We start from the raw sequence: 23,898 nt of genomic DNA on the forward strand, positions 1-23,898 counted from the left end.
TTCTTTTGCAGACCGTTTAGGCAGTTATTGGAGAAGGATTATGAGTTCCTCTCTTCCGTACTGCAAATATAGAAGGGGGGGGGGGGGGGGTTTAGGCCATACCCCCCCAGTAAGCGAAAGAATGGACTATTTCCGAAAAATCAGTTCAAACGTCAGCACTCTAATGGTAGTATTAGGGAAATGCTAATGGAACTGTTCTCTATTGGGGGAAAGAAGGGAAATATACCTCAGCCCCCCCCCCCCCCATTCCTCCCTAAAACGTTTAGTGATGATATTCACACGATAATTTTACTACCACAATTCAGTGGGGTATGGAATTATCATCAGCAAAGGAATATTCGATTACACTCTCTTGAAGATGATCACGAGAGTCTTGAAACCTCAACGCTTTTGTTAAATACCGCAACACCGAGAAGGGGGAGGAGGTTATGGAATCCCCCCCCCCCCCCCCCCCGTAAATTCGAATACAATTCGAATACGAAAGCAACCACAAAATTGTAAGTGTAATAAGAATGATTTATAGGCTTCCTTTGTTGGAACTGAAAGGTTCCACCCTGTATATACAACTTACGACGATACATACATTTTTGAGAGTTGGCAACCATGCAATTTCTAGGTGGGAAAAAGCTGCTTGCGCTATCTAAAACGCACGAACAGGGGTTACTTTTGGGCATCTTGTCTTGAATGGCGGTCGGGAACGCGCTTTGTTGTTATTTTGTGTTATTTAATGCAGTTAGTAATTTTTGCATTTCTTTATATCGTATTTGTGTGTTACATGCCGCATTTTATACTTTTTGTATGTTTCAATCTTCGTTTTTGAAATTTCCTTGGTTTAACCGCAATGCAGAACGAAATGTTTAATACCGTTACCCTTTTGTTTATAATTGTTTACGTTTTTGGTGTAATGCTTGCTTAATTTATGTTTATTGATGTTGATTACTTGGTCTTGTCCCTGAAGTAACATTGATATAAGTTTTTATCATTTTACTTTAATATGTGGAAATTACCGATTCGTTTGATGTATGCACTGACTTGTTTGTAATTAACAATTTTCTCCGTGAATGAAGCAGTCGCGGGGGTGGTAAAAACTGTAGTCAAAATTGAGCTATGACACCTAATTCCGTGACTGTCTTCCACATTCCAATGTAGGCTCGAAACCCTGAAACCAGGGGCGGGTTACCTATCTTGCAGGAGCGGGATTACTCTAATCAAAGATCTTCAGTTTAGAATCTATGTGCGATAAATGTTGTTACTTACTACTTACGGGCATTTCGAGACTTGACTCGTATGGACATAAGTGAATAAGTATAATAAATGTCACCTGATTATGAGAAACGCACTGTTTGTCCACGTGAACATAACCTCTAAATGAGCGACAAGTAATGAACGTCTAAACATCAACACGTTATCATTAATTTATGAATTACAAAGTAATTATTTACCCATTTCGGTAATGATTAATGATAAAGGCCATTCCAACGCATAACGAGATCGAAAATAGAGGGGGAGGTCTACGCAAAATTGCCATGTTGTCCACCATATAATTTACATAAAAAAGTGCAACGTGCAGATTCCGTCCAATTATGCTCATAAAATGCATACGCATGAGACGTTCAACTTGTCGAGGCCTCCTCTGTATGTTGGTGATCTTCGCGGTGATTTTCTACGTACGTAACATCCACGACAACTACAATTCGATCGCGCACGAACAGCTCACTAAAGAAGAGAACGTCTTCGAGCTCAAACTGCGGGAGTACGAGCGGAAGATGATACCGAACTTGGGCAACAACGGCGAGGCCGCCTATTTAGAAGACTCGAAGGAGAGGAAGGAGGGCGAGAGGGCTTTAAAGAAATTCGCTTTAAATACCGTTCTCAGCGATCGTATGCCCCTAAATCGCACCCTGAAGGATCCAAGGAATAAAGGGTGAGGTGTACGATGGTAACCAATTAATCGCTGACGTCTCCCGTTTTAGCTGTACCGAATTTTTATACAATCCTACTTTAACCGCGTCGGTGATAATTATTTTTTATAACGAATTGCTTAGCGTGATACTGCGGACGATTTGGAGTGTTATTTTACAAACACCCAGTCATTTGTTACACGAGATTATTTTGGTGGACGATTGTAGTAGCGACAGTGAGTATAGTTATTGAGCAAAGATCGTACTTCACTAGATAGACTACTGTATTATTTCTTCATTAACTTCCCTCTTTCTAGCACTATCCTGAGCCAAGTGCAATTGTTTCCTGGCTACCAGGAGAACATAATTGATGAGGTTTTTTGTATGCTTATGCTCCTGATCTTTTAAGACTTTTTTATCAATAAAAATACTGTGTGACTAAGTCATTTTGCTCCTACACAGGAAGTGACTACTAAAAAATTGTTCTATTCTTTTCTGATTACTAGGAGAACATAATCAATTGTCTTTTTTTATGCTAATGAGAACATTTTATTTTGCGAGGAGGTGTTTCTGCTGCTAATGCTCAAGCTGAATTTAATGGGGGTGATCTTTCTGCTCCTAATACATTATCTATTAGAAAAATGTTCTGTCTATCAACAGAACATATCTATGAGCAATTTTTTAGTGTGATTATGAGAAATATTCCACCAATACATAGTCTCTTAAACCTTTACTTTTGTATCAGGAGAATATAATGTGTGAAAATGTGATTTTGCTCCTAATACATTGAGCATTTGTTTTTAAAATTTTAATTTTTAAAGTTAAAGTTACCAATGGTTTCCCCAACTTCAAGTATGACATTTCCTGGTTCAAAAATCCAAGTTACCATTTAGAGTTACTGTCACAAAATTATAAAATTTGAACTTTTAAATCATACGAATGGATTTCCAACTTTTAGTTTGAAATTTCATGTCCAAATGTTAAAATTAACGTTTTCAAGTTGAAATTTAGAGTTACCAGGCCCTTAGACACTGCTAGTTTAATAACAAGAATTTTGAAATTTTAACTTTTGAATCAAAATTTAAAGTTGCGAATGGATTTCCAACTTTTACTTTGAAATGTGATATCCAAATGTTAAAGTTAACGGTTTCAAGTTGGAATTTAGAGTAACCAGGCCCTTGGAAACCGCAAGTTTAATAACAAGAATTTTGAAAGTTCTACTTTTGACTCAAAATTTAAAATTGCGCATGGATTTTCAACTTTTAGTTTGAAATGTTATGTCCAAATGCTAAAATTAACGGTTTCAAGTTGGAATTTAGAGTTACCAGACTCTTAGAAACTGCAAGATTAATAACAAGAATTTTGAAATTTTACATTTTGAATTGAAATTGAAAGTTGCGAATGAATTTCCAACTTTTACTTTGAAATTTTACGTCCAAATGAAAACTAACGTTTTCAAGTTGGAGTTTAGAGTTACCAGACCCTTCGAAACTGCTAGTTTAATAACAAGAATTTTAATTTTAACTTTTGAATTAAAATTTAAAGTTGCGAATGGATTTCAACTTTTAGTTTGAAATTTTATGTCCAAATGTTAAAATTAACGGTTTCAAGTTGGAATTTAGAGTTACCAGACTCTTAGAAACTGCAAGATTAATAACAAGAATTTTGAAATTTTACATTTTGAATTGAAATTGAAAGTTGCGAATGAATTTCCAACTTTTACTTTGAAATTTTACGTCCAAATGAAAACTAACGTTTTCAAGTTGGAGTTTAGAGTTACCAGACCCTTCGAAACTGCTAGTTTAATAACAAGAATTTTAATTTTAACTTTTGAATTAAAATTTAAAGTTGCGAATGGATTTCAACTTTTAGTTTGAAATTTTATGTCCAAATGTTAAAATTAACGGTTTCAAGTTGAAATTTAGAGTTACCAGGCCCTTAGAAACTGCTAGTTTAATAACAAGAATTTTGAAATTTCTACTTTTGACTTAAAATTTAAAATTGCGCATGGATTTTCAACTTTTAGTTTGAAATTTTATGTCCAAATGTTAAAATTAACGGTTTCAAGTTGGAATTTAGAGTTACCAGGCCCTTAGAAACTGCTAGTTTAATAACAAGAATTTTGAAATTTCTACTTTTGACTTAAAATTTAAAATTGCGCATGGATTTTCAACTTTTAGTTTGAAATTTTATGTCCAAATGTTAAAATTAACGGTTTCAAGTTGGAATTTAGAGTTACCAGGCCCTTAGAAACTGCTAGTTTAATAACAAGAATTTTGAAATTTCTACTTTTGACTTAAAATTTAAAATTGCGCATGGATTTTCAACTTTTAGTTTGAAATTTTATGTCCAAATGCTAAAATTAACGGTTTCAAGTTGAAATTTAGAGTTACTAGGCCCTTAGAAACTGCTAGTTTAATAACAAGAATTTTGAAATTTTATCTTTTGAATTTAAATTTAAATTTGCGAATGGATTTTCAACTTTCAGTTTGAAATTTTATGTCCAAATGTTAAAATTAACGGTTTCAAGTTGGAATTTGGAGTTACCAGACCCTTAGAAACCAAGAGTTTAATAACAGGAATTTTGACATTTCAACTTTTGAATTGAAATTTAAAGTTGCGAATGTATTTCGAACTTTCATGTCCACATGTTAAAATTAACAGTTTCAAGTTGGAATTCAGTGACCCGTTTCTTAGAAATTGCAAGTTTAATAATAAGAATTTTAAAATTTCAACTTTTTAGATGAAATTTAAAGAAAGTTGCCAATTGTTTTAGCAGCTTTAAGTGTGACGTTTGAATGCTTTTGTTTTTAAGAATTTAGAAACTTTGATAGCAGTCTGTTTCACTCTTACTATTTACTTGCTCACCTAATTGCTGTTTCCACTAGAGGAAGTATGGGCAAATCACAAAATGACGCGAACGCTTACATTCACGTTGTCTATCTAGTGTACTGTGATCGCACCAATTACATTGTGGTTATTATAGGTGACTTGAAGGGGTTGTTGCGTTATTATCTGGATACCCGATTGAAGAAGTACAATGTGAACCTGTTGGAGTTGAACCATCGGATGGGGTTGATTAGGGCACGATTGCAGGGTGCGCGAATAGCTACCGGTGACGTACTTATCTTTCTGGACGCGCACTGCGAGGCCACCACGGGATGGATGGAGCCGCTGCTCGCCAGAATTCAGGAGGAGCGCACTGCGGTTCTGGTGCCGATAATCGACGTGATCGAGGCCAACAACTTGGCTTACTCTACCAATGGTAATTTCATACTTTCAGCCTTTTTATTTGTTGCAGTTGCTAATTTTCATCTCTGCGGCGCATAGTACGCACGTGATTGACGCATCTTGGGTTTTTATGCAGACAGAAGCTTGCTACTCGAAGATCCATTAACGTGACATTCTTTTGGGTGCACAATTTGGGATCCTCGGCTCATAATATGCGTTTATTTGGCGCATATTAGATTTTTAAGCGGAAAAAAGCCTGCTACTTTGAAAGTACATGGACCATTAGCTTTCTTTCTATAAGTTAGAATCTTGTGGGTACACAATTTCATCTCCACGGCACATAATATGCACTTATTTGGCGCATATTAGATTTTTAAACCGAAAAAGCCCTCTTTTCTAAAAATTGATGGGCCATTAACGTTGTTTCTATAAGTTAGAATCTTGTGGGTACACAATTTTGTCTCCACGGCGCATAATATGCACTTATTTGGCGCATATTAGATTTTTAAACCGAAAAAACCCTCTTCTCTGAAAATAGATGGACCATTAACGTTGTTTCTATAAGTTAGAATCTTGTGGGTACACAATTTCATCTCCACGGCACATAATATGCACTTATTTGGCGCATATTAGATTTTTAAACCGAAAAAGCCCTCTTTTCTAAAAATTGATGGGCCATTAACGTTGTTTCTATAAGTTAGAATCTTGTGGGTACACAATTTTGTCTCCACGGCGCATAATATGCACTTATTTGGCGCATATTAGATTTTTAAACCGAAAAAACCCTCTTCTCTGAAAATAGATGGACCATTAACGTTGTTTCTATAAGTTAGAATCTTGTGGGTACACAATTTCATCTCCACGGCGCATAATATGCACTTATTTGGCGCATATTAGATTTTTAAACCGAAAGCCCTCTTTCTAAAAATGATGGGCCATTAACGTTGTTTCTATAAGTTAGAATCTTGTGGGTACACAATTTTGTCTCCACGGCGCATAATATGCACTTATTTGGCGCATATTAGATTTTTAAACCGAAAAAACCCTCTTCTCTGAAAATAGATGGACCATTAACGTTGTTTCTATAAGTTAGAATCTTGTGGGTACACAATTTCATCTCCACGGCACATAATATGCACTTATTTGGCGCATATTAGATTTTTAAACCGAAAAAGCCCTCTTTTCTAAAAATTGATGGGCCATTAACGTTGTTTCTATAAGTTAGAATCTTGTGGGTACACAATTTCATCTCCACGGCGCATAATATGCACTTATTTGGCGCATATTAGATTTTTAAACCGAAAAAACCCTCTTCTCTGAAAATAGATGGGCCATTAACGTTGTTTCTATAAGTTAGAATCTTGTGGGTACACAATTTCATCTCCACGGCGCATAATATGCACTTATTTGGCGCATATTAGATTTTTAAAAAATAGCCTGTTACTGTGAAAGTAGATGGGTCCTTAACGTTTTTTCCATAAGGTAGAATTTTGTGTCACTTATTTGCAAATGTCTCTCGTCCTTTATTTTCGTTGCCTGACTTTAAATACAGCAACATTGCAGGTGACACCTCCTATCAGGTGGGCGGGTTCACTTGGTCGGGTCACTTCACGTGGATCGACATTCAAGACAACGCCGACAAGGGAAAACTGACACCGGTAAAATCGCCGACGATGGCCGGCGGATTGTTCGCGATCGACCGCCGGTATTTTTGGGAGATCGGCTCGTACGACGAGCAGATGGACGGCTGGGGCGGTGAGAACCTGGAGATGTCGTTTCGAATTTGGCAATGCGGCGGACGACTGGAGACGGTGCCCTGCTCGCGAGTGGGCCACATCTTTCGCGACTTCCACCCCTATTCCTTCCCCGACAATAAGGACACTCACGGGATTAACACCGCCCGACTGGCGCACGTCTGGATGGACGGGTATAAGAGGTTGTTTTTCATGCATCAGCCCGCTTTGGAGAACAGTCCCATTATTGGCGATCTGACACACCGACGACAATTGCGGAATAAGTTGAGGTGCAAGGATTTCAAGTGGTATCTGGAACATGTCTACCCGGAGAAGTTCATCCCGGATGAAAACGTGTACGCGTACGGCCAGGTCAGGAACAAATTCGACATGTGCCTAGACGATCTGCAGCTCGGCGAGGACAAGGTCGGTCCGCTAGGCCTATACCAATGCCATCCTTACTTGGCGATGTCGCAATTTTTCTCAATCAGCGCCAAAGGCGAACTCCGCAAGGAGCACTTCTGCGCCGAGGCTTTCGACAACTTTCAAGTGCAACTCACCGAATGTCACAGCCATAGGCGCGAACAGTATTGGAAGATCTACAAGAACGGAACGATTTACAATCCGTACTTTCGTAAGTGTTTAAGCAGCGAGGGCGTCGACGATTCCAAAGGGCTCAAAGTTCGCGCGTGCCGAAACGGCCCGCATCAAATATGGAGATTTACTAATGTTAATTCTACTGTTACTAAATAAGGAAATTTTTCGCCAAATATATTTTTACTTAATTTTTTAGGTTTTTTTTTTAACTTTTTAATTAACCCGTATTTTTAATTAAAAACGAAAATATTTAATTATTTTTTAATTTAAAAAGTTTTTAATTACTAGTCAATTTGTTCGTTTTGGAGTGATAAGTAGGTTAACCCGTATGTCTAATTGGTTTTTTAATTAAAAACGAAAATATTTAATTATTATTTTTTAATTTAAAAGTTTTTAATTATGTCAATTTTTTTCGTTTATGAGCGATGTAGGTAGCGTTTTAAGATTAATTTATGGGGCAGATCGCTTCACCAGGACGATTTGCAAAAGTAGGCAAAGTATCCACGGGACGACCTGTGCCCTCGCAAAAATTCTAAGCTCTAGGCTGTGCTAGGCAAATGAGCCAAGCGTTACCAAGGCTCGCATATTTTCCTTACTCATTAGTTTAAGGCACGATTGGTAAACGTAAGCAAAATGATACTTTACTGTACGCTATGTGACACTAAGTGTACGTGAATCGCGTGTCGCCATCTAGCAGTTTGTGAAAGTACTGTGATCGCATAGTACAGTGTGATCTGTCGTATTAGACTATGATAGTTTAAGTATGTGCATCTAGAGTGCGCTTATAACAGTTCTAATTATTTTTTACGCTCGGCTATTACTGGAACGGCGTGGAAAGGATCGAATAACCGTTTGGAAAGCCTTGTAAGTACAATAAGTTTCCACCAAACGTTCCTCTGTAATCTACGCGTAATCGCGTATGGTTATTAAGGAGTGGCATATGGCAGCGTTCGGTCTGGTCTGACTTTGCGCTCGAGGATCATAGAAATAAAACCCGAGCTGGCGCTGAGCTCTCCTGAACCCTCCGATTGGGGTTGAAAGTGTCGTTGGAGGGTTAAAAAATTCGTTTGCCATATTTTTTCAAGGTTTTACAGGATTTTCTAAGAATGTTCTGGAACTTTTCCAAAGTTTTTCACATGGAGCATAAAGAATGGTCGACGAATAAATTAATGAGTTTCCGAAATCCGTCTAAGCTCACTCTTCAAAGGGATTTTAGAACAAGGAGGGGGGGGGGGCGACCACACGTTTTACCCATTCATGGTATTCTAATTAAAGGTCTCAACAAAAAGGTACTGTTTTCTACGAACTATCGCCCTTTTTTTGACACTGAAAAAATTAGAAATTACCACAAACGAATTTTTGAATTTTTAAAAAATCTTTTTTTGAACCTTTTTGAATCGATATTGAATTTTTTCAGTGTTATATTGAAAAAAAAGAATTTAATATGCTCTTTGTAGATTGAAATATACAGGGTATGCCATTTAAATAAAATGAAATTGTAATAACTTTTTTACCCGATACCTGTATAATTATTTATTTTGAAAACGGCAGATTATTTATCAATAATTTTCAAGAAACATTTTTTTGTGTCCCAGGCTATATCTATGGAACCGTTAATTGCACAGCTTCGGGAAAAAAAATTTGTTAACAAAAGGGGCCAAGAGAAATCGCTGGAAATTATTTTCAAGTTTCTAACTTCGCCGCTAGAGGGCGTATGATTCATGGTTAGGTAGAAAAATGACTTTTTTCCTAAAATATACCCAACAAACATGCATAAAAAATACATGCATAGTAATCTTGTATCAATTTTGCATCATTTTGATGGAGCACAAATTGCTCTAGCTCATAAAATATGAGGAGTGGGGGAAGGGGAACATCTCTTTAAGGAATTGATTGTAACTTCGGATTAGGTTAACAGATTTCCACAAAATAGGTCTTGTTGGAAGGAGCTCTCTTCGCTGAATCAGATTTTATTAAATAGAGTCTTTTTGGTAAATGTGATGAGTGGTAGAGGGCGCGATGTGACATTAACATAAACTTTGCAGGTTTTTTTGGTAATTTCAAATGGAATTATATGATATTATCAAATAAGGTGAAATAGTGAGAATATCAGTGAAAACCGCATTTGATATCTGTTTTCTAACCATAGATCTGGCGAAAAATACGAATACATTCACAAATTTTAATTGCAATTATTGATGCTCATTCAAGTTGGCTTTGAAACAAAAGAAAACAGAACAAAAGAAAGTTTATCAGTCCTTTCATTAAACGTATTCGTGCGAATTATCACCATGATGGGTGCCCGGCACATTTCTTGGTAGGCGAGAGTCGAGGCGAGAGTGTTTGAATTTGAGTTATCCTGGCAAATGGATAGAAAGAGGAAGTATTTTTTCATGACCAGCTAGGTCACTCGACTTAACTTGCTTAGACTTAAATTTGTTTGAAAGGATAAAATACGCACAGTCTTTCTAACAAGGCCAACTACAAGAAATGATATGGTGACGAGAATTAGAAATGTAATTCATAGTCATGGCTGAAGTTAAAGCAACTGTTCGCTCTACACAGCAGAGACTCGTCTTTGTGTCGAAAATAATGGCAGACATTGAACATTTACGTTAATTATAATTATTATTTACTTAACTCATATGTCTCTGATTTAAAGTTTGAATCATTTTTTTGTTGCTCATAATTAAAAAACTTAGATTGAGTGTTAATTTTGAACTGCAATCGCCTCATTCACTTTGACATAATTATCGGTTGCTATGTGTTCATTTGTTTCAAATCCAACTTGGATGAATATAAATATTGCAATTAAAATTTGTGAATGTTCGTATTTGATCAATACCTCTGCTTAGAAAACAGATATCAAAATGCGGTTTTCACTGATATTCTCACTTTTTCATCTTATTTGATAATATAATATAATAATTATATCGTTCCATTTGAAATTTTTAAAAAACTTGCAAAGTTTATGTTAATGTCACATCGCGCCCTCTACCACTCATCACGTTTACTAAATAGACTATCTTCATGTAAAATCTGATTCCACGAAAAGAGCTCTTTCCAACAAGACCTATTATGTGAAAATCTGTTAACCTAATCCGAAGTTACAATCAATTCCTTAAAGAGATGTTCCTCTTCCCCCACTCCTCATATTTTATGAGCTAGAGCAATTTGCGCTCCATCAAAATGATGCAAAATTGATACAAAATTACTATGCATGTATTTTTTATGCATGTTTGTTGGGTATATTTTAGGAAAAAAGTCATTTGTCTATTTAACCATGAATCGTACGCCCTCTAGCGGCGAAGTCACAAACTTGAAAATAATTTCCAGCGATTTCTCTTGGCCCCTTTTGTTAACAAAATTTTTTTCCCGAAGCTGTGCAATTAACGGTTCCATAGATATGACCTGTGACCATTATTAATGGAACACCCTGTACTATTTCCTTCGGAGATATACAGGGTCATTCTTGACGAGCGTCAGTTAGAAAGATATGGAAAACCTTTGAAAATGAAGACAAACTGATAAGTTCTTTAAGGGTTATGGCACATGATGAATTGAACTAAAATATTTTCAAGATGGCGCCACTTCTGGAAATATCGGAAGTAGCCATCAACTTTGTTATTTTAAATAGGGACCCCCTATTTTTTCTACATTTTCGGATTCTACGTCGAATTTGGAGTACAACGATACCCCATAGTTGACGCTTTGCTCCAAGGGCTTCGCCGATATTCAAGTTTTTATGTCAAAAATTGTATTTGCAGGGGTAATTTTAAAAATTTATTATTCGAAAACGTTTGACGTTTAAACAATATCATAATAAAAACAAAAGAATAACATCAAGCGACTTAATTTTTTTATCAATTTGCCACAAGAAGTAACGAAAACATGGAATATCTCAGAAACCGTTTGAAGCAGCTTTTGACATTTTGTATCAAATTAAAAGTCTGGGAAAAAGGAAAATAAGGGTGAAGAACAAAATGGGGGGTGCCATTTGAAAAAATGGAGTTACGGATATTTAAAAGTTGAGAGCTTTGAAATAGTGGCGTAGTCTCACTTTTTTAGACTGTTACGCACACCATACGAAAATTCGATCTTTCTTTAATAAATCACTGAAAACTGTGTTGCAATATCTCTCACCGTTTTCGAATAATAAATTTTAAAAATTACCCCTGCAAATTCAATTTTTGACATAAAAACTTGAATATCGGGGAACCCCTTGGAGCAAAGGGTCAACTATGGGGTATCGTTGTACTCCAAATTCGACGTAGAATCCGAAAATGTAGAAAAAATAGGGGGTCCCTATTTAAAATAACAAAGTTGATGGCTACTTCCGATATTTCCAGAAGTGGCGCCATCTTGAAAATATTTTAGTTCAATTCATCATGTGCCATAACCCTTAAAGAACTTATCAGTTTGTCTTCATTTTCAAAGGTTTTCCATATCTCGCTCGTCAAGAATGGCCCTGTATACAATTTATTTTACACGTAGGTGTCAAAATGTGGAACAACTGAAAAATGTAAATCAAGCAGAGAATGATTTTATTATCGCAAAAGTTAGATGACAGTTTTAGGACCGTCTAGGCCATTGTGTAGCAGCAAACAGTGATTTAACTTTTTTTTTGTAATGATCTGTTTTTAAAGCATTTTTTGCAAATATGTTTGTAAAAAAGTAGCTTTTAATTTCACTTTGGCCCGTTGGCTGGCAGCAAATGAGACCTCGTAGAAGATCGCTTTTAGAAAGATGAGGAGTGTACTTGTACCTATAACCACGCCGCATAATTAACAATTCTTTAGGGACGGGGCTACATGATGTGGGATCGGCGACATACGAGCGCCATCCCCGAGCGTGGTGATTTTTTTCCTGCAGAAGATAGGACAAAACTAAAAAATGGCTCCCGGATGTCGTCGTCCCCACATCATGCAGCTTTCGTCCCTAAAGAATTGTTAACTATGCGGCCCAGTAGGTACAAGTACACTCCTCATCTTTCTACAACTGCAGAAGACTCAAAAATCACCAACTACCATCTACCCAACTTAATCCATCCCAAGGAGTTTACTTAAGACCAAGACAAGCGCAGAGTTGTGGACCACTTCCTTCCTTTATAAATGAAACTTTTGCTCAAGACCATGTAATCAAAACATAACCATAAATTGAGCAAACAGTTACACCAAAAATGAAAACGATTTCAAACGAAAGTTATAAAACGAATTTTTTCATACACGTGACTCCGCATTGAAGTTAAATCATGCGAAATCCAAAGCCAAGACCCCTTCAAAAAAACTTATACAAGGCGAAACCTCTCACTGTAATTAAATGTAGGAGTCTCAAACAGATTCCAAAGACCTTTTTAAATTTCCCAATAAAGATTTTTGTATGTAATTCAAGTGCAAGCACTTGTGATTTGGAATCATCCAACAATTTAGATAGGCAGTTACCATGCGAAATTTTTAAGATAGCGAATAATTACACCATTTCGTTTTATTACCATTTTTTACTAGTTGAACAAAGACCATTACGATATGAGTTAAATGCATTAAGTGATGGTATCGCAATCTTACAATGTATTTTCGAAATATATCTAAAAATGTGAAAGTTGTCGACTTGTCGAAGATTTAACAAGCGAGAGACGTTTAAATAGTTGAAGCCTTAAGAGAATTGTACTAGAAATTGTAAAAATCGTACTTTGGTTCCGTATGCACATACAAGTGTCCTTCCGTTCCGCAACAAGCAATTACACTAAGTCTTTTTTTTAACAAAAAAAGGAAAGCTTAACAAATTATAACAACAAACAGGCTAAAGCGAAAAACGCAATTATTGTTATTGAGATTTGGAGTCGGTACTGTAGTTGGAACTGCTGGATCGGATGTCGCCCTCCATCTGACCGGCGTTCAACGAGTTGTAGGCGATTTTCAATATCAAGTAAGTCCAAAATATGTGAAGTACGAGCAGTAAGATTAGGAGTCCATTGAAAATGTAGTACGCCGGAAACATGGGGACGATTTTGGGCGCCTCGATCGACGTGCTTCGAATAATCCAAAACGGGTAGACGCCGAGTCGCGTCGCGATCCACAACACTGTGAAAATCGCGAATATCGCGTCGCATATCTTCTGGTAGCCGGAGTACTTGGCCATTTTCGCCGCCTCCAGGAAGATGTCGGCGCAATCGTGCACGATCAGGACCAGACTGCCGATTCGGTGCAGGTTCGTCACCCAGGAGAACGACATCAGGACGATGGTCGCGATGTGATGTATGAACATTTGCCAGAAGTCCTTGCGTTTCACGTCGAAGAATTGGCTAAAGCAAAGCGACCAGTAGAAGGTCAACGATATGATGTAGTGCCACCACATGCCCGCCTCGACGCTCTGATGCGGATATGTGAACCTTTGGGCCAAAAATCACTTATTGCGAAGTTAACGGGCGACACTCACCAGCACTCGTTAATATTCCACAGCCACGGCTTATCCCATAGCACGACTAGACCGAAAATAAAGCTACAGAGGTAGTAGAGGCAACGCCAAGCGTTCTCGCAAAATTTCACTAAAGTGGACGGTTTATCTTGGCTCCGACGCAAACGCAGCCATCGCTCGACCTTTCGCTCGGTCCAGTCTAACTGTTTCGCTAATCCCTGAATCTGAAAGACACACACGATCGGATATAAACCACCCCGTCGCGTTCCGACTCACTTGTTTGTGATTTAGTTTCTTGTGTAGCGAGTACGATTTCTCCAAGACGGTGTTCGGGGGTGCCTTCTTCGACCTATAACTCTTGATGCCGAGCGAGATGCCGACCGGAGCAAACCAATAGCTGGAAGAAAGACTCGGGTAATGCGACAGACCGAACCTAACCTCAAAACTCACTGCTCCAGACAGTATCTCAGAACGAGCATGAGGAATGCGAGAGGAATTGGAATATATAAATGCTTCGAATTGGAATAGTGGATTTCCTCGCTCGAGCCGGGGGCGATCTCTTTCCACGTCGTGTTAGGCGGCAGCCAGATATCCTCGCTCCAGAATCCGTCCATGATACTTTGAAGCACACCGGTCATTTTTTACGTTGAGAAAATGCACTTTTTACGTAGAAATACGAAACGAAATTAATTTAAATAAATTAAAACGACATTTCTAATTACTTATGAGCTAAAATGGTGAAAAATTTTGAAAAATTAATTTATATTTCGTTTAAGGAAGGCAACACCCTACCGCACCATTTTGAAACAGGGCAATGTTGAGGTGTTCTTATCTACGACATACGTGTACCTCTCCACTAATTCATAGGAGATTGTCAGTAGCTCCCTGTACAATTTTGGTTTTTTTGAAAAAAATGACGTTTTTTAAATTTTTGTTTTGCAACATGCATTTGTTTATTGTTTTGCCTCAGTCGAAAAATGCCTGCATTCCAAACACGTGACAATGACTCATATGATGACGAACCGGAATACAACCAGCGTATTAAATACAGGGTGGAAATCATAGACATATGAGTATGGCAATGGTGAAAATTGGAAAGATATGGATAAGATTGATTGGTAGGCCGTAAATTGGAACCAAAGAAACATTTTTCAACATTAAACGAGCGTCCAAATGAAATGAATGATGAATGTTTGGGAGCTCCCTCCTCAAAAGACCAAAAAGTAGGTATGAGTTTCTTGTTTCCTATTTTTCTGGACCACCGTATAATACATTGAAGAAGGTATTTCTGAGGAGCATCCACACCCCTCAGTCCCGGTGATAGGTGAACCCCCGTCGCTTTTTAAATATTTTTTTCGGAAATGATCTCTTTTGTTTCGTTGGGGTGGGCGGTGGTGGTATTCCATACCTCCCAGAGCCCCCGGTGCTACGTTATCTGCGATAAGGAGAAAATGATCTCATAATCCTAGCCCAACAATTGTCCTGCGAGTCTTAAAAAGCCCAAATGGTTTTCGGAAAAATAAGCGGGGGTTTGAGAGGGGGGATACCCCCAGTACATACGACAGTTTAAATGTCATTTTCAGAACACTTCCATACAAATACTGAGAATTATATAGAGAAAGGGTTATCGAGTCCTTCTTTGCTGGGTGATTTGGAACCTCACATATTTTTTTCGGAAAGGGTCTCTTTCGCTTTGCTGAGGGGGGGGGGGGGGTATTCGTACAGCCCAGATCCTTGGGGCTACGTTCTCTGCGGTACGGAGAAAAGGATCTCATATTCCTTGCCCAACAATTTTCACGCTAGTATTAAAGCCTACACGGTTTGTGAAAGACAGTATTACGGGGGGGGGGGGGGGGGGGTCGGGAGGATATGGAATAACCCCCAGAAGACTGGTTTCAGTGTCATCTCCAGAACAATACCATAAGTGTACACACAGAGTTATAGGGAAAGGGTCACATATTGTTTCGGTCTCTTTGACTGTGGTGGGGGGTATTGCTAGGGTATTCCATTTTTTACAGATTAAACTAGCGACCAAACAAAATGATTGTCAGGGTGTCAGGGGGGGGGGGCAATTCCATACCTCTCAGACCCCTCGATGCTACGTTCTCTGCGATAAGAAAAAAAAAGAATCTCATAATCCTTGCCCAACGACTGTCATGTGGATCAAAGCCTTAACGATTTGTGGAAGGAAATACTACCGGGAGGTTTGGAGGGTGTGGAGTACCCCCAGTACACACGACAGTATTGTATTGTGGTAGTTCCTTTGTCCTTTCCAGAACCCCACCACGAGGGTACCGAGAGTTATAGAGAGAGAGGGTTATGGCATCCTTTCTTTGCTGGGCACTTTTGAACCATCCACCGCCGCCTTACATACTTGTTCAGAAATTGTCTCTAGTATTCAATACCCCCCACTCCTACGTTCTCTGAGGTACGGAAAAAATGATCTCATAATCCTTGCCCAACAACGATCATGCGGGTTTTAAAGCCTAAATGGTTTGTGGAAGAAAATATTACCGGGGGACTGGGGCAAATAATATAGCTAATACCCCCCCCCCCCCCTCTGAACACACGACAGTTTAAATGTCATTTCCAGAACCCTACCATAAAAAGTACTGAAAGTTGTAGAAGAGGGTTATCGGGTCCTTTTTTGCTTGGTTGTTTGGAACCCCTGTCGCTGTTCATATATTTTTTCGAAAAGGGTCTCTTTTGCTCGGCTGGAGATTATTCATATCCCTCAGATCACCGGTAGGTACTACGTTCTCTGCGGTACGAAGAATAGGATCTCATAAGTCATAGTAAGCCTTGACCAACAATTTTCATACAAGCCTTAAAGTCTACACGGTTTGTGGGAAAAAGTATTAACTGGGCGCCTGGGGGGGTATGAACCCCCCCCCCCCCTCCGTACACATGACAGTTTCAGTGTCATTTTCAGAACACTGCGAGTTTATCGCCACTTTTCACCAATTTTTGTTCGGAAATGGTCTCTTCTTTCGTTTCGCTTGGAAGTATCGGAATCCCCCCCCCCTCCCGAAGAATCTTGTAGACCTTGCCCAACAACTGTCATGCTAGTCTTAAAGCCTAAACGGTTTGTGGAAGAAGTTATCAGCGGGGGGTCTGGAGGGTGTGGAATACACCCCCCCCCCCCCGCGCACTACGACAGTTTCAGTGTCATTCCCAGAACAATACCTAAGAGTACAGAGAGTTGTAGGGAAAGGGTCGTGTGTTGTTTCGGAAATGGTCTCTTTGGGGTTGGTGGGGGGGGGGGTACCTATTGCTGGGGGTATTCCATTTTTTAGAGATTAAACGATTAAATGATTGTCAGGGACAGCTGCCTCCTCAAAAATACCAAAGTATTCGTTGTCTTCTTGGTTTTTTTTCTGGATAACCATATATAATGCACTAAACGACTCTTTAGTTTTGCTAGAGGCCCCCCCAGAACCCCCGTTGCTACGTACCCCCCCAGTACACACGACAGTAAAGTTGCCGAATGTCGATGTCGAGTCCCCTAGATCCGCCGGTATACTTTTTCTGCGATACGGAGAAAAGGATCGCATATAGTCCCTCCCAACAACTGTCATGCGAGTTTTAAGGTCTGAACGGTTTGTAGAAGAAAGTATTACCGGTGGGTATGGAATAGGAATACTCCCCAATACCGTAAGTGTTCTCAGAGGTATAGAGAAAGGGTTACCGCGAGGGTTATCGAGTCCCTATTCTTTGCTGGGTGGCTTTAACCCCTCATTTTTTTCGGAAATGAACTGTTTCGCTTTTTGAGGAGTATTCCATAAGCCCCCACTCAAAAAAAATTCTCAGAGATGATTAAAATAAGTTCCTCAAAATACCATCAACCACTCGCCAACATCTCGCAACGTGATTAAATTACAACAGACGTGAATAACTTCTTTGCACTTTGCACCACAAACATGGTCACTCATTACTTACGTCCCAATGCGTTTAGAAGATGCAATTTTTTAAGGGTAGGTTATTTCTGTTATGCCATAGACATGAATTCAAACATGTTTACCAAAGAACCAACATAAACAAGGTCGCTTATTAGTTACGTCACTGGAAAATCCCTTTCACCAATGTCCAAATACTGTAACCAAAGTAGGTACGTCATTTAAGGCTGTGATTGCTCTAGAATCTCCTGTAGGCTTGAATATCTAGCACGAGGGACAAGTTACCTGTCCGAGGGGTAGGACTTTGCTTATAAAAACGTTTCGGTTTTGAATTTATGTACTATATGACCTTGCAGTTTTACGAAATCTTGTAGAACTTTTCAGATTTTTTAAAGGGGGGGGGGGGGGCTTTGTTCAACTTGGATCATTTCTGTTATTGATTTAACTTTTAAACTATAGAAACACCAAGCAAGGGATTTATTATATAACGCGCCCCAATTAAGCCCCGTTTCACCTTGCATAATGCGGTGTTAATTGCCAGCGTTTATCATTGCGGTCGATTAGAGGAAAACGATAACGCTGCGTCGCTTTGAATAACGTTGGCACGTAGTTTGCTGGACCGAAATGCTAAAAATGAGACTCAAATTTTATTTGGCAATTGCGACGGTCATTTTTTTGGTGGAACTCCCGAGAGCGAGTAGTACGGGTGAGGAACATCTGCGCGCGGTGATTATTGTGAGTATTAAAAGCGAGAAGGGGCGCTATTTTTTTGAAGTTCTTTAGGCATGGAGATCGGGCGCCTGTGTCCCTGTACCCGACGGATCCATACAACAAAACCTTTTGGCCTATGGGTCTTGGGCAGTTGACTAATGTAAGTAGGTAGTGGATGCGTAATCGACCAATCACGATGCGTGATTTTCAGCTTGGCAAAGTGCAAGTGTACGAGTTAGGGAAATGGTTGAAGGAGCGATACGGTGGTTTACTCACAGTCCGCGAATCATACGTTCGCTCGACGGATTACGATCGCACTTTAATGTCAGCCGAATGCTGCCTCGCTGGGCTATTTCCACCAGATCCCAACCAAACGTGGAATAGCGAACTGAACTGGCAACCGATTCCAGTCCACACCACCCCCTTGGTTAATGACGCTGTGCTTGCGATGGAAGTTCCCTGCGAGCGACACAGAGAGCTTTATCAGTCCCTTGTGAGCAATGATCTAGACGAAGGCACCGAGGAGTTGTACGACTACATTACCCAAAATGCTGGTCGTCCAGTTCACAACCTCCGAGGGTTGCAGGACATATACGATACACTCCACGTGGAAGACCTGCACAATCTAACCCTCCCTAACTGGACGAAAAAAGTCTACCCGGATCAACTGAGGAAGTTGGCATCGTACGAGTTCACCCTCTCCACTAACACTACTCAAATGGCACGGTTGAAGACGGGCCTCCTCTTCAACGAAATCTACCACAACATCAACGACGCCTCTTTTAATTCGAAACCGGCAATGCGCATGTATTCGGGTCATGACACGACCCTCGCCAATCTCCTGAACACTTTGCAAATCTTCGACCCCCACTCTCCACCCTACGGCGCCGCACTCCTATTCGAATTACGTTCTAAAAGTGACGAGCTGTACGTCAACGTGGTCTACAAGAACTCCACCACGCCGACGAATATCACTCTGAAGGACTGCGAGTTCGACTGTCCTCTGGAGACGTTCAACAAGATCCTGGACGAAATTCGCTTGGATTACGAAGACTGGGTCTTGGAGTGCACCATGCCGCTACGCAGTAGCCGCAGCACCGCTCAAAGTGCTCTTTTTGGTTTTTTCATCACAATCCTGCTGTTATCGCTTTTTATGTACGGCATTTTAGTCGTGTGCAATATCAGAAGTCGAAGTAATTATGTAAAAATACCCGAAATGGAGAATTATCTCTGATAAAGTTGTTAACAAATCAGGTCACTTCTTGTTTGCTACCTCCTCTGCTAAATGGTTGAGTGTACAAATATGACAAATTTCCCTTTGGACACCTCAACCGCTACGTCGGATGAGATTGTGGCTGCGTCTAATTACGGAAAGAAGTCAGTACAAACACACTACGAGTCACTGCCCTTGGCCCTACGCCAGCGGATCCTCCTAAAAAAGTAGTAAATGAGCGACGATAGGAAAAATGTAGATGAACACATTCTTGAGAGTTGGCAACCACGCAATTTTTAGGAGGGGAAAGCTCTCTACAGTTTTACGACACCTAATCCCTTGATTGCGTTCGACATTCAAATGTAAGCTCAAAACGCCGAACGAGGGGCGAGTTACGTATCTCGGGAGCGAGACTATGCTAATCTAATCTAATATGTGCGATAAATGAGTTGCGATTCGCTATTTTGTCGTCAGTTGAATTTGCCTACAAGGCCATGAAATTTTCCGTCTTGCTCTTAACAAAATGATTTTATTGCACCGAGTTACATCCCATTGTTCCCAAAATTTGTTTTTCACCTTGAGTGTATATTGCATTACGTTCCCTCTACTGTACTTCAGGTCATCGCGTTGTTTCAAGTCTATTTCGTTTTGGAGGGAATATCCATTTGTAAATTTTTAAACGTTGCCGGGGTGACTTGTGTTCGTGTGTCAGGTAACTAAAAATTTAAAAAATACGAAGGCGTATAACATAACGTTGTCGACAAGTAACAGGTGTAGTATTAGGAAAAGAAACACCTCCTCGCACTCATATGATCCTGATACAGAATTGGCAAATTTTTAATTCGAATGAAAGCTTTAAAATAAGTAATTCTAACAGAGCTAGAAAAAGACCTCTTCGTATATTATGTTCTCCTAGTAGCCCGACACCTTTTACGTGTGTCGACAAATAACTGGTGTAGTATTAGGAAAAGAAACACTTCCTCGCACGTTATATGATCCTGATAGAATGGCAAATTTTTAAATCGAATGAAAGCTTTGAAATAATTCTGACAGAGCTAGAAAAACACCTCTTCGTATATTATGTTCTCCTAGTAGCACGACACCTTTTACATAAGTTTGTCGACTAGTAACAGGTGTAGTATTAGGAAAAGAAACACCTCCTCGCACTCATATGATCCTGATACAGAATTGGCAAATTTTTAAATCGAATGAAAGCTTTGAAATAACTTTGATAGAGCTAGAAAAAGACCTCTTCGTATATTATGTTCTCCTAGTAGCCCGACACCTTTTACGTGTGTCGACAAATAACAGGTGTAGTATTAGGAAAAGAAACACTTCCTCGCACTCATATGATCCTGATACAGAATTGGCAAATTTTTAATTCGAATGAAAGCTTTGAAATAATTCTGACAGAGCTAGAAAAAAACCTCTTCGTATATTATGTTCTCCTAGTAGCACGACACCTTTTACATAAGTTTGTCGACAAGTAACAGGTGTAGTATTAGGAAAAGAAACACCTCCTCGCACTCATATGATCCTGATACAGAATTGGCAAATTTTTAATTCGAATGAAAGCTTTGAAATAAGTTTGACAGAGCTAGAAAAAGACCTCTTCGTATATTATGTTCTCCTAGTAGCCCGACACCTTTTACGTGTGTCGACAAATAACTGGTGTAGTATTAGGAAAAGAAACACTTCCTCGCACGTTATATGATCCTGATAGAATGGCAAATTTTTAAATCGAATGAAAGCTTTGAAATAATTCTGACAGAGCTAGAAAAACACCTCTTCGTATATTATGTTCTCCTAGTAGCACGACACCTTTTACATAAGTTTGTCGACTAGTAACAGGTGTAGTATTAGGAAAAGAAACACCTCCTCGCACTCATATGATCCTGATACAGAATTGGCAAATTTTTAAATCGAATGAAAGCTTTGAAATAACTTTGATAGAGCTAGAAAAAGACCTCTTCGTATATTATGTTCTCCTAGTAGCCCGACACCTTTTACGTGTGTCGACAAATAACAGGTGTAGTATTAGGAAAAGAAACACTTCCTCGCACGTTATATGATCCTGATACAGAATGGCAAATTTTTAAATCGAATGAAAGCTTTGAAATAATTCTGACAGAGCTAGAAAAAAACCTCTTCGTATATTATGTTCTCCTAGTAGCGCGACACCTTTTACATAAGTTTGTCGACTAGTAACAGGTGTAGTATTAGGAAAAGAAACACCTCCTCGCACTCATATGATCCTGATACAGAATTGGCAAATTTTTAAATCGAATGAAAGCTTTGAAATAACTTTGACAGAGCTAGAAAAAGACCTCTTCGTATATTATGTTCTCCTAGTAGCACGACACCTTTTACATAAGTTTGTCGACAAGTAACAGGTGTAGTATTAGGAAAAGAAACACCTCCTCGCACTCATATGATCCTGATACAGAATTGGCAAATTTTTAATTCGAATGAAAGCTTTGAAATAATTCTGACAGAGCTAGAAAAAGACCTCTTCGTATATTATGTTCTCCTAGTAGCAAGACTCCCTTTGCATAAGTTTGTCACAGTTTCATTACCATGAAAAGGGTTAAGAATGTATTGCCAAAAAAAAACTTCCAGGCTTCTAGAACAATTCCCCTAAAGTAGTCAAAACCGCCGACGTGGCTCCCCGACGGAGGGGACGAAACGCAAACATTAGTACATTTTTAGCGCATTTTTTAAGAATTAAAAAAAATGTGCTATTGTCTGCGAGTCCTAGAATTTTTTGCAGTAGGTAGCCTATACATCAAATTTCGCTGTCTAAAACGGGCCCCCCCCCCCCTCCACGAATTATTTCCTGAGATGCTGTTTTTGAAAGTAAATCGTGCACAACTTTTACATACGACAACCAATTGGTCTCAGATTTTGCATAGTGGCGTCAAGTTAAACTTTAGGAAATGGGGGGGGGGGGGGGGGGGCACGCGTTCTACCCTTCATGGTATTCTAATGAAACGTCTCATCGAAATAAATTGGTTTGTTACCAAAACCATAACATTCCCGTGCGACTCTGTCGAGATCAGTGAGCGACGCAGGCCATGAAGGGGGGGGTTACAAATTAATTTTATCTCTTATTGTATTCTAATTAAAGGTCTCAACGAAAGATCTGCTAGTGGTACGAAGAATACGAATCGTCAAAGGAAACGCGAACAAATGTGGGGGAACGAGGGTGGTTTAAATTAGGAATGACGAAAAAGGATCGTGGAGAATACGAATAAAGGGGAAAACAGTTACTGCAGAGGAGGTACAAGGTGTAAAAAAATCCCGAAGGGGGTTGAAAGACGCTTACAATAGAGAAGTGGAGGTTACATAAGGAGGGAGGTATGGGGCATGCGTGAGTTGATGGAAAGTAATCTAGTCAAATGATTACTGCGAAAAAGACATGAAAAAGTGTGTAGAGGAAGTGAGGGAGATTTGAAACAAGGATGACGACGAAAGGAGTGAGGCGTAAAGAATAGTATAGCCTTTATAAAATTTTTTTGTTAAACATAGGAAAATTTCCACATGTACCGCTTCATAGTAAACTTGAACGAAAGTAAGTCTGGCGATCATAAGAAACGTTTTGGACTGAGCGCGGTTGTTAGGATCTCTACGGACCTAAAAGTTATGTTCGTTCCATTTGCACCGCCTGGAAAAGGCCCGTTTCTATTTAAATGTCGTGCCTTTAAGATCTCCCATGAGATTTTACATTTGTAGGTGAAAAAAAAATGTTTTTTTATTTTTTTATTGACGATTTATTTGGAGGTACATCAACCTTTGTTTTTAGCACCTTAAAAAAATGTTTAAGATCGTATGAGAACACGTGTTTAAGGGTATTTAAGAGCTTTGAAACCCGCTTTGACCAATTGAATTTTTACTTATAATATCATATCTTCTTATAAGAACGGCACAGTGCAAAGTATTTGTCCATAAGAGCCTTCAGAACTACACCAACCTCTCAGATGTTTTATTTTTAGCTTCCTCTATTGCGATAGCCCTTTATTGGACATGTCAAAATTCATGAAATGTCGATGTTTTGGACCATTTTAAAGTAAAGTAAAATTTTCTTCCGTCTGTATGTACGTACGTATTTATGAAACAATTTGAACAAAATTTTGATGGTAGGTCCCTCTAATGAAAGTACAGTACAACCTCGATAATCTAAATACACGCTAGTCCGAAATAAT

At 39.1% G+C, this 23,898-nt stretch overlaps 3 protein-coding genes and 1 non-coding gene across 5 annotated transcripts; 2 read left to right on the forward strand and 2 right to left on the reverse strand.

Annotated features, from left to right (window-relative positions):
* Window positions 1-1,335: 1,335 nt before the first annotated feature.
* Window positions 1,336-7,653, forward strand: LOC116169758 (polypeptide N-acetylgalactosaminyltransferase 1). The gene is made up of 4 exons (XM_031485923.1): window positions 1,336-1,924; window positions 1,974-2,137; window positions 4,888-5,166; window positions 6,696-7,653. Exons 1-4 carry the CDS (start codon window positions 1,584-1,586, stop codon window positions 7,616-7,618), a joined length of 1,707 nt encoding a protein of 568 aa, XP_031341783.1. The 5' UTR covers window positions 1,336-1,583; the 3' UTR covers window positions 7,619-7,653.
* Window positions 7,654-7,916: 263 nt separating this feature from the next.
* On the reverse strand, window positions 7,917-8,075 carry LOC116170013. Its single transcript, XR_004145146.1, has one exon. It is a non-coding gene; the product is annotated as a U12 minor spliceosomal RNA (small nuclear RNA).
* Window positions 8,076-12,930: 4,855 nt separating this feature from the next.
* LOC116168852 (ceramide synthase 6-like) lies at window positions 12,931-14,704 on the reverse strand. Its single transcript, XM_031484844.1, has 4 exons — window positions 14,327-14,704; window positions 14,153-14,273; window positions 13,898-14,100; window positions 12,931-13,850 (listed from the first exon to the last, which is right to left on the reverse strand). Exons 1-4 carry the CDS (start codon window positions 14,512-14,514, stop codon window positions 13,286-13,288), a joined length of 1,077 nt encoding a protein of 358 aa, XP_031340704.1. The 5' UTR covers window positions 14,515-14,704; the 3' UTR covers window positions 12,931-13,285.
* A 3,632-nt stretch (window positions 14,705-18,336) lies between these two features.
* LOC116168643 (prostatic acid phosphatase-like) lies at window positions 18,337-19,730 on the forward strand. 2 transcript variants are annotated; one of them, XM_031484575.1, is made up of 3 exons: window positions 18,337-18,507; window positions 18,548-18,643; window positions 18,695-19,730. In XM_031484575.1, the coding sequence occupies exons 1-3, from the start codon at window positions 18,397-18,399 to the stop codon at window positions 19,715-19,717; spliced, it is 1,230 nt and encodes a 409-aa protein (XP_031340435.1). In that variant the 5' UTR covers window positions 18,337-18,396; the 3' UTR covers window positions 19,718-19,730. The 2 variants fall into 2 exon arrangements, with proteins under 2 accessions (XP_031340435.1, XP_031340436.1); XM_031484576.1 differs by having other exon boundaries at window positions 18,338-18,507; window positions 18,556-18,643.
* The last annotated feature ends 4,168 nt before the right edge of the window (window positions 19,731-23,898 follow it).

The sequence above is a fragment of the Photinus pyralis genome, unplaced genomic scaffold, assembly GCF_008802855.1.
Source record: "Photinus pyralis isolate 1611_PpyrPB1 unplaced genomic scaffold, Ppyr1.3 Ppyr1.4_LG4, whole genome shotgun sequence".
Lineage (NCBI taxonomy): Eukaryota > Metazoa > Arthropoda > Insecta > Coleoptera > Lampyridae > Photinus > Photinus pyralis.